Genomic DNA, 11,353 nt, shown 5'->3' on the forward strand with positions numbered 1-11,353 from the left:
ATACATAGTGTTTCTACACCACTCTCATGGAATCCTAGAAAAGGGTCGAATTCTCAGGGTCACGCTGTATAGAAATACATCATCGGCGTCGGGTTTTTACGGAAATTTCCTGGTGATCGTTTCCCTGCGTGAGAACTGTAATATGAATATCGTTTTGTACAGAGATGACCCGAGTACCGATCTCAACCTTCACTGGTGGGAACATTTTCTCCTAGTCTAATGTGGGATCACTGAGTAAATAAACGGCAGGTCGGTGGAGAATGTCCTATAGGTTTTATGGAAGGTTCGTAATGTTTATGTATGATTGCTAGTTGCGGTTCAATATCCATCTTGGTTTTGGGACTAGTAAGCGTCTTCATTGGTAGGCTTCACATCTTCATATGTCTTCTGCTCGACACAAGGACAGCAAACAGGACTGGTAATCTCCTTTCACCTCACTCTGAAAAAATGGAAACATATTTTCTGTTTATATTGTGTTTTCTGATCTGTGAGAGGGCCTGTGACGGGTATGGTTGATGACTTCATATGGTAAAAATAAACAGTGTTTTCAATCAGAGAGCTTTGTGAAAAGTTAGTGTTTCACCTTGATGAATGAGTAGAGAGACTTCCCATATTTTCTCCGGAACTCCACTCGGATGCTCAGGAGATCTATTTCGCTCCGGGAGATCAGAATGCGCGCAAGAGTTTTTTCATTTGTCCCCATGCCCTGCGAAAGGATAAAATATACCGTCAATGTCCCTTACTACAATCTTAAGCCACCATCAAGAGGACTGGGAGTAAAATAGGTGCTTTAATATTAGCCGAAAATGTGTCTGACGTGTGCCATATCATTAGCTTTACATCTTCAAAGTGTTTTATGATAACATCATGGGTGACATCACACATGTCTGACGGCCATAAAATCACAGGTGACATCACCGGCAGCATTATCGCTACATGAGAAGCTTGGTGGCAATTAGTTATCCCGTTGACACGGTATGCAACTGGCTCAGCCAAGGACAGACAAAACTATAGGTCCTCGATCGGGTGAGCCTAAGACTGAAACCCCAGTTCTTACCTTCATTGCGTTGTACAGCCTGTCCGCAAAATAAAGCGGTGTGTTCTTCATCACGGCCACTGCAAAAAAAAAAAAAAACCATACAAATCAGAAATAACCCAACATCTGGAAATCGTGTAAGTATTAGGGCATCTGAGATATTTCTGTGGCTACAAAGTAAAGTGATCACAATGGCTAATAACATACTAAAAATCCCCATAAATATAAAAATGTTAACACATTCGATATATATTTTTAGATATTGAATGTAATTGGCAATATTTTTTAATGCCATAGTTGGGAGGTTGGTCATATTCAAAGCACTTACCAAGGGTCAGTAAACCTTTCTGAAAATCCCCTTTAAAATGGCTCTTAATACTTTCCTCTATATCCACGGCATTGGCGCTCTGGTACTTGTCAAACACTAAAACACAAAATCAAAGGGCGTTTGCCAAAATTAGTTACATTTTGTAACTCATTTTAACCAAATCGAGACAAAAAAATGAAAAAAAAATAATTAAAAAAAAAACATATATATATATATAAAATTATGATGCTAAATGTTTTGCAGATCAGCTATACAGAAGCCACGTTTTTTATCCTTCTTGGGCCTTACTGTTATAGTTTAGTAGATAGAAACTCATGTGATTCTACTTCCAATGGAGTGCTAGAGTGCTAGTTGCTTTACTGAAAACACCATGGAAAAACCATAGAGATGAGCTGGAAAGGATAGATGGGTGATAGCACCAGACTATGATGCCTCTCTATGGTGATTAATTTGCTTGGACACCTCCAGTCTGTAAGAATTTCATCTTATTAGCAATGCAGGAAGAAAAGCTCCCCATATTAATAAGTTAACAAATGTGTTACCTCTTTTCAAATGCCGCGGACTCCTTTCTGTCAAAATTGTAATCCATTGGGCAATGTTGGGGGACTTCTTGGGTCCTAAATCGCTCAAAGTCTTCAAAAAAAGAAATGAAAGTTGACATAAAATGTTAAACAGAAAGATGTACTATTCTTTTGAAGCTGGAGGCATCTTTGAGATAAAACATATCAATTATTAATAAATTAGAGGAGATACCGATATTGTCCATTAGAGCAATTAATGTGTCATCATCCATCATCTTCATGATTTTATCCAGACATACACTGACCTTACAATCGTGGTCGATGAGCAAATAATCTATAATCCCTGATTCCTTTTCTCTCTTGCCCTGGAATAAAATACATACACATCATTACTCCTTGTTGGCATTGACTATACCCCAGTTTGGTTAATTAAGATGAATTTAATTACCTTCGCTAGTGCCAGAAGCAGATCTGTATATGGTTCGGTCGTATCAGAAGTAATGTCTTTCACAAGCTCCGTTTTATATTCTGCCAAGAAAAGAAATACGCGTCATTTTCTGTTGTAGGTGTATGAATATCGGTGACCATGAGCCTCCATCCCGTCATCAAAGATGGGGACCTTGAGAAGCGGAGTTGGACATCTTTAATCTAACTTGATGAAGATCTAACTTAATGTACAGTTCATAGTTGGTTGGAACACTGTTCAGCCAATCAGAGCTCACGATGGAAGTGTTTCCATTTCAACCGTACCTTTGCTGTTTAGAATCCTTCCAGTCTGCCATTCAACCACCTCCAATGCAACCCATCTCAGCAGCTTCAGTAGGCATTCTCTATAGGCCCGTGGATCCCAATCCTGTCCTCATTCCAGTAGAGAGACTCAAGAAATTCATATCTGGGTCTTGAGGACTGGTTTGGGATCCACTGAGTAATTTTCAACCACCAAGCTGTGTCCTTCAAAGATACTTTTACAGTAAATTCCATATTCCAATATCTAATGTGCAAATTCACATGAATGGGATAGGATTTTCTTTTGCCAGCCGTGGTCCTCTGATATCTTTTGTACTTTGTAGCGGTTGCTCAGTAAAGCTTCTCGTCGATACTTCTTACCTTGCGTATAGACAGCCTGGATTTCTTGAAGCTGTTGACTGGATCTAGTGCAAAGTATTTCAGACAATGTGGCTTCATCTGTACCTAGCCCCTAAAAGACAATTACATCATTCCAAGTGCTCTAGTAGCCATTTTTGTCTTCATCTTGCGATGGTCTTTGAGACTGTGGGAACCAGGCAGAAGTTGGATGATGAGAGGTGGAGGGTAGATTTAATTTTTTTTTATCATATATATAAAATGATTTTTCTAGATGTGTTTTTACCTTCATTGCTGCTTTGAGTTCTTGGGCGGCATAAGCAGCGGGGGTCTTCAGCAAACCCAAAATCACGTTCTCCAGATCGCCGGATAGGGCTGATTTGAGATTCACTGTCAAATCCTAAAGTGAGCGCAGACATCTTCATCAGATTACTTTTATAGGACTATAACAATGGAATAACGGCGATAAATGACACGTGTTGTGGTCTGATTTGGAGATGCAGCAGAAATGCCCTCTGAGGTGTGGTTTGCCTCCTTTCCATTCAGGTGATTTATTTCCTCATTTTTGTTGCCTACCTGGAATTGCCCCAGAAATTCCTATTGCTCATGTGATTCTCAGGTTTCTAGTCTCTATGCCGGTTTATGACCTCATCTTGGACATGTGTGACCACGCTTTTGCCTACTCCTTTGGATTTGGCTTATGTACGCGTACGGGAATCATCCTTAAATTGAGCGAGTTGCCTTTTTGGTGTGAGGTCACTGACATTACGGCACAAAAGCATTTCTACATAATCAAATTCCAACCATAAATTCCTTCCATTTTGGCGGCAGGGGAGGTTACTGTGATCAGCAAATTAATGATCTAATCTGAGCTTTCCCAGGCTGCCTGATGTTAAAATCTCAGTTTTTTTGACTGATTTCTAATTAGCTGATTTTATTTAGAAACAGAAACGGGATCGATCAAACATACTTTCATCAAAAAAGTGCATTTATCATAAAGCCTCGTTTCTCAGATAGAGCTGGTCGTACCGTCTGGGTTTATAAAACTCTTCCCTTACTTTTCAGAGACGGGTTGGAACTGAACCCTCGTGTGTCCCGGGGAGAGCCCTAAATAATTAATGCGTACAAAAGTACTTTGTATATACTTTCTTATGCATTATTCAAAGCTGCAAAAACTAAATGTGCTTGCCTGTTGGAGAAGCTGCAGCTTCTTTAGTGGGAAATCAATGGGGGCTCTTTCTCATGACCATGGGCGTCCTTTTGGACCCCAACCCAGAGTCATCGCAGAGCCAGTGTTAGAGCTGAGGAAAAGGGGGTAATGCATATGGGGGGATTCTACCAGGAATGTCTCTTTTAATGCCTGGTGGTGCCTAACCAATAGGGTTATGGCTTCTTGAATGGCAGATCCATTGATATGGTGTCCTCCTGGAAGTACCAGGGCCCCTCCTGTCTAGGACTCCCTAATACATTGGGTGAAATTATGTCAACATCCATTTTTCTTTAATTATTTCCCATTTGCTTCCAGGAACCTGTGGTATTAAGATCATATGCGTCATTTCCGAGAAAGCCTGAATGAGCCAGATTCCAAAAGTCCATTCAAATCCAACATGTTTGTTTAGTTAAATTCTAGAGATGTTTACAGAAGAGTGACGTTTACAGCCCAAACAGGTTTCTCGGCTTGTTAGAGATGACAGGTGTTTTTTTTTTAACAAAATGTATGGCTTCAACCTCATTCTTGTACTATATTTCATATATTTGAGCAGGAACCTGGGTCAAGAGTCTAGAATCCATACTACAGATGGAGAGGGTTACAGTCCAAGCCACGCAATGTAACTTGCTCATTATTATATCAATTTAGAACATATTCAGGGATTGGTTTAATTTGATGACATCATACACAAGCTGCATTACATCAGAATAACTTGTACAGATAATGTAGCATAGCTCCAAGCTAATATAATTTTTATCCGTACCAGAAAAGCAGGTCAGCGAGGCTTGAGAGACCAGATTTAAGGAGAGCATGGAGGACTCGTGTTTGGAAGCAACATAAATGTTTATATCAGAGACATCTTCTGATCTAATTCAGACTGACCATACCTGCTGAACATCTTTCTTGTACAACCGCAATATCTCTTGGCGTTGGTCATTGTCCAGCTTGGTCAGCACATCAATAATGGTCTGACGGTTTCCTGCCATTGTTGGGACAAACAGGTCACTCATTCATATTTAATGTTAAATGACGCGTGTGTTTTAATAGTAATCTAGCCAGCTATCGGCAGCCGTCACTACCTTTGTTTGCTAGGGTTTCAGCCAGTTTATGCACATCGTTCTCCGGCTCAAAGTTCTTAAGAGGCTTCACAGTCCCGAGGGTACCCCAGGCTCCTGTCTGTGGGACAATACAAAGGGAAGGAGCATCCAGGATAACGCAACACAACAAAGTTACATCATACTAATAACATGTCTACAGAAGGGTCAAGTCCTACTTAGTCACCACTAGCACTATGTTAAACCAAGGAACAGGTCTACAATGTAGACAAGAGTCATCAATCCTAGCAGCAGCACGTGGTGACCTTATGGACTGTTTTTTCATGGCTGTGCTTTGTTACAAGTAAATTCACTTTTTTGTATGTTATGTGAAAGGTGAGAACAACATCTTATAAATAAGTATATATATTTTTTTTTTTAAGTATATATAAATATATATTTTAATAATTTTGTTTAGGATGTGTGTCATGGAAATTGAGGTCCATTGTCAAGATATTAGAAAAAGAAAGCCCCTTAAGAAGACATTTGCCAGACCAATGCGTCCTTCTCCCATGCAGTGGGTGTGGGTTAAGCGTAAACGTGAATGAGTGAAGGAGCCGTATGGGACTTCATACCTAGCGCCTGCACTCATTTCTGTAGTATGGCCGATGAGCAGAGTCTAGGCTGTATCACGCTGGGCAACCAGGGGAAGATTGGGGTGCAAACTGTCTGATCTCCCCAACCTTTCTATCCTCCAGGAAATCTCAGTCCAGCGTACAGGTGAGTGATGAGACGTCCCTACTGCCTTAGAAAAAGATATCTCAGTAAAGAAGCCAATGATGTCCACGCACTCACCTTATCGGCCAGGTGGAGGGAGCTCAGCATCTCCTGAGTCAACGTCATTTTGTCTTACGGACAGATCTGGAGTACAAGATATCTCTGTGAGTGGGGCAGTGCAGAAACCGAGATATCACGCGCTGTCTATAGCTTCCAGGAACACTGGATGCGAAACTATGTATTGACAATGTGCAACTGGTTTTGGCAGTTCTTAAGTAAGCAAACAACCCCGTGCCAAGGAGAGAGGGGAGGAGACGGCACTTGGCCTCCAAACGGTGTAAAGGAATGTTGTAGTTATTGTGTCCTTGTGTGACAAGTTACTGTACGTTACCGTCAACACCAAAATGGAATGTGGGACGAAGAAATGTATCTGTGTATAAGGGGTGAGATAAAAAAAATATGCACAAAGACATGCAAATATATCATGTGAGGTCTGGATTCATGATGCCACCTAACCTAAGCTGACCTCGGAAGGTCAGAATTATGGAAGATTTAGTGTCTGTTACAGTAAGAAGACTTTATCCTGGAACAGTGACAGCTTGGGCATTGGTTTCATGGGAACATAATATCAATGTATTGACGTAGGGACGTGAAAGCCCATTTAATTCCAGAAGCTAATGGTGGAAAGCCAGGGAAATCAGGACCTAGGGGTAGTTGGTTAGGGGACACCGATGTATGTCCTAGGAAACAGGACCCCCAATAAGGCGGGAGGAATAAAGAATGTTGGGTCTCAAATAAAAGGCAGAACTTTGGGAGGTAGTTCGTTGAGTTCCTGTTAGGGTAGCGGGGAGGTGATCGGGTAACAGGGTTTTGGGATATAAATACTCTCGCCTGGATATCAGGATTAAAATATTTTAGCACTGAAGCCGACTAATTCCCTGCCACGCTCCAGCGAAGCAGGAAGCCTGCAAATAAAAGCGTTATCGGGCGGAGGGTGAAGCGCAACGGCAGAGTAAAAACAATACTTACGAGCGGGAGGGTGGCTCAAGCTGTATGTAACGGTGGGGTGGGACGCAGGCTGGCACGGTGGGGTGGGGCGCACACTGGCACAGGGGTGGGTTTTGCTTATCAAGTAACAGACTGCCCTATCAACCCTCAACGTCCACCCTTTCTAATTAAAGGCACAGGACCCTCCTGTCGCTTCTTGTAACGTGAGTTCTGTTTGAGCTGATTTCTTTGGTTTAACCCATAAAAGCATGCCTCCCAAGTGTCCCTCTTCAGGATAGTCAGTCCCTCTTTCGTACACAAGATTATCCATTAGTGACCTCATGCCTAGTGTGTATCTTATAGATAAAACTGAACTGCTGATAACTAGCATTGTTTCGTTCATATTTCATGGGGAGCTGGAGAAGGTATGAAAAAAAGCATGTTACATTGCTCAGCACGGGGTTTCAAGGGGTTAAATGAAGTGTTGAGTTAGCAGCTTGCAGAGAGTGAAGGCTCTTTTAGCCCACGATCAGTGTGAAAAAGAGGGCAGAGACAATATTTTGATCTCTGCTGGCATGTACCTCCAACTGCCCCGTGTACCTCGAACTGCCCCCTGTGGCGCGTTCCATGCCCTGCAATGGGTTTGACCAGAAGATCTGGTGATTTTGTTGCCTTTACACTCCGGAATTACAGCACAGAACCAGACTGACCGCATGCCAGTTTCAGCTACGCCGGCTCGACCCCATCCACGTTAACCCCTGCTTCCACCCAGGAGGCATTCTCTCCCTAATTACTGGAAATAAACCTATATGACTAATGTGTTCACTGTGTAGGTAGGTAGGTAGAACGTCAGGCAGTATAGGAGGGAAACGTATAGTTTGTGAGACCTCTTTTAGAATAATGTGTATGTATACATAGTGTCAAGAAATTCTGTAATATGAGTGTATCGAAAAGTTTTTTTGTTACTAAATTCTGTGTTGTCCTTAAATAACTAAAGTCTAGTAATCTGATGTGTCAAACGAAACAGGATTGGGCGGTATCTATAATGCACCAGGCTTTGAAGTTGAAATTCTTAAGAGAATTTATATAATGGATATAAGAAAAATTATCTTATCTATACTCGGATTACTCTATTATTTGAGTTCAAACCTCCAGGGAATAGTAAATAAAAGCTGGAGAAAAAACTATTAAGATTAAGTTAATCAATGTATTGGATTTCCTGGTACTAAAAAGTAGTGAGCGCCAGCTCCCTCTAGTGGCAATTCAGCAGAATACATATTTTGAAATAGTGTATTTAAAGTGCATCAATAAATACATTAATGAATTATTATTGATTATTATTAATAATATTATTATTCGCTAAGAACAGTCTTCTCTCATTTACAGCTACAGACAATTTCCCTGTTCTCAATCTGCATCGTACTATGGTACTTTCACACTTTCACCACTAAGTGGCATCCAGTCATCATTAATGCCAATCAATGAGGTTGGAGTGAAAGAGATGGGATTGGTTCATCACGGAGTTACCATATTACGTTGTTGCTTTACTGAGGGGGTGGTGGATAGGTGGAACAGCCTCCCAGCAGAAGTGGCAGAGGTTAATACAGTGAGGGAATTTAAACATACATGGGAGAGGCATACGGCTCCTGATGAGACCAACGACTGATTAAGGTTTTTGTCTTTACAGCAGAGAGAAACTTGGCCCGTTTCTCTCTGCTGGCAGACTCTTCTATGCTTCTATCAATTATCGTTCTCGTTTATTATTCTTCTTCTGAATTTCCCTAGTCTCTTTCGTTGCGCCGGTGATACGCTATCTGTTATATTACTCTTCCCTCTGTGACGCACGGGCCAAAGGTTCCATGTTCCCTCGCAGGACTGTAAATGCCGCTGATAACAGGGATGCAATGTGCAGGATGGCCGAACCCCAGCAGCCGTAAAACAGTATCTGTCCCTGCTAATCATCTCACCAAACACCATTACCAATAACCGGGGTGCCCGGAGCCAGGGCCGTGCAGAAAATAGTTAATGATATAGATTTCAGGACATTTTCGGTAGAAATCCATATTTTTTTCCCATGCTTCTCCCAGTTACGGGGCAGCTAAACGCTCTTTTGTGACTGGGAATACGTTTTTTACATCGTGTTATGAGGTCACCGGCGAGTTTAACTAACGATACCCAACTTGGAACCCAGCCATGTAGATCCGGATGATGAACCGTACCTTTATCTCTATGTGAAAACTGTCCTTATCTGGCCGCCTGGTGAATAATTAATGGGAATTATAAGACTGTTTAACTCTTCCTTGCCTGGCTGTCAGCGAATCCTCACTCACTCATTACACTGTTCATGTATTTCCATGTGTATCGCATCAAACATCTCTACAACCCTTTTAACTGCTCATGAGCAGGACCCAAACACTATAATTATTATTTACGGGATAGAGATACCGAGAGGGTGGTAGATGGGTGATAAAGCCACCCAGCAGAAGTGATATCTATATATAGAATGGATTCTATATATACTGTACATATAGAACATTTTCAGCGTATATACTATTTTTATTATTTATTATATATATATATATGATATACAGAGCTACATTTTTACCTGCTGGTTTACTAAACATAGTTCGGTGTTCCGTGTTACTCCGGAGCCGGTAGGCACGTCTCGTGTATATACAGTGAAAGAGATGAGCTAATTGCAAGTCTGCTTGTATTCTCACCGAATCGCGGCTAATTACATAGGTGGGCCGGGTTCTAGCAATGCCTTAATTATCCCGAAGAAAGACTTCCCTTTAATGAACCCCCGCAGGTGGCATAATTAAACAAAGCGGCTGGATGGATTGTAATTAAGCCATTACACTTTACTGTCAGGGGAATTGCTTTTAGAACCATCGCGTGTACGAGAGTTTGCGCGGTGTTAGCGTGATAAGCCGGTCATCGGAATGATCCGGCGTGTGCACAGGCCCTGGACTGGTCATCTGGCGCACAGGGTAAATAATACCCCATGGGCTACTGGCCTACAGCGCCACAAACTCGCCCCAGATCTGCCGCTCCGGCACGTGGCGTATACCCAGCCGTCAGTCGCACTTACACCATCGGGTGGCCGCCAGCCTTAAAGTGCCAGGGCCGCCTTATCTTTGCCAGTCCGGCCCTGCCAAAAAAAGAATTCATAAAGTTTGCGTTGAACGGGCTGGGCCAGGGCTCTTTGATAAAGAAAATCAACACCGCGCCCGCTATTCATGAAGCGTACCGGCTGGTTCAATGCGGGTAAACATCATGATATAACACACCCTAAAGTTCATGTAAGAAGAGATGGGGGTCGCCTGTCCTGCTCTGACCTTCATGTTTGCAATTCAAATATTATTCGTTGATTTTATCTTTAACGTGCAATTAAACTGCCCCACGTCCGTGTAGCGTGACCGGTTTACACGCCGTTCATGCAGAGACTGACAAACGGTCGGGTTGGAAGCAGGTGGGGGAGGCTAGAGAGGAACAGGATGCATCGGAGTTCTTCGCACCACTATAGGGCAGAGCGCTGACTTATGACATCATATTCCGGCGCACGGCTTCAATGCACCGGGAGGAGCCATGATTGAGGGGAGACTTTCAGAGATTTTTAACCAGCTCAGCCGCAATAGTTGCAAAAGCAGGACAGTGGAGAACGTCGAGACTGTCCCGCAGAGAAAGGGATGGTCGGGAGGTGTGATAGGATGGACCCCACATGATCACAAGTCTTATGAACTGCATAGAAAGCATTGTGGGCATCCATGCGCTGCAACGTACCTATTACCAAAAACAAAATATATTCCATCTACACGATTAGAGATCGGGAACATGGCCAAGATGTCTCCGTACAACACCAAGCATTCTCTCTCCGACCTCCTCCTCCGGAAAGCAGCTCTTTGTTCCGCTGATCAAAGTTATAATTGTGCACAAATATTTTTGGGTTTCTGCCGCCATCAGCTGTGCCAGGATCCTGCTGGGCGTCACGTGGCTCGTGCCGTTTAAAGGGGCAGTCGATGTGTGACATGCTTTAAGGCAAATATATGAGCTGGGCCTTTGTCCTCTGCAAGGGGGCTTAAAGGCTAGTGTGCCATTGGCACCGATCCTGAGCAGGAAGCTGCAGCCCTGCAGCTGCCCTCCTCCTCTGCAGTACAACCGTCCTTGCCAATGATTGGCTGATTGAAACTGCGGCAGGAAATGGCGCCCATTGAAATCGCTTGGAGCTCTTTCTGCTCATGTGCAGAGAGGTCTGAAAAGGTATAAATATACTAGGAAAGAAGGTCCCTGGCCCATAGAGCTTACAGACTAACTAGCCTTCATACATTGAAAACTTGCCCCAATGCATGATGGTCTGCCCTATCAGGAGGCGGGAAA

General features: G+C 42.8%; 1 protein-coding gene across 1 annotated transcript; it reads right to left on the minus strand.

Annotated features, from left to right (window-relative positions):
- Positions 1–90: 90 nt before the first annotated feature.
- ANXA9 (annexin A9) lies at positions 91–6,237 on the minus strand. The gene is made up of 12 exons (XM_053475376.1): positions 6,068–6,237; positions 5,258–5,354; positions 5,066–5,157; positions 3,255–3,368; positions 2,993–3,083; positions 2,334–2,413; positions 2,191–2,250; positions 1,907–1,997; positions 1,365–1,460; positions 1,058–1,116; positions 584–706; positions 91–439 (listed from the first exon to the last, which is right to left on the minus strand). Exons 1-12 carry the CDS (start codon positions 6,113–6,115, stop codon positions 377–379), a joined length of 1,014 nt encoding a protein of 337 aa, XP_053331351.1. The 5' UTR covers positions 6,116–6,237; the 3' UTR covers positions 91–376.
- Between the last annotated feature and the right edge of the window lie 5,116 nt (positions 6,238–11,353).

The sequence above is a fragment of the Spea bombifrons genome, chromosome 9, assembly GCF_027358695.1.
Source record: "Spea bombifrons isolate aSpeBom1 chromosome 9, aSpeBom1.2.pri, whole genome shotgun sequence".
Taxonomy (NCBI): Eukaryota; Metazoa; Chordata; class Amphibia; order Anura; family Pelobatidae; genus Spea; species Spea bombifrons.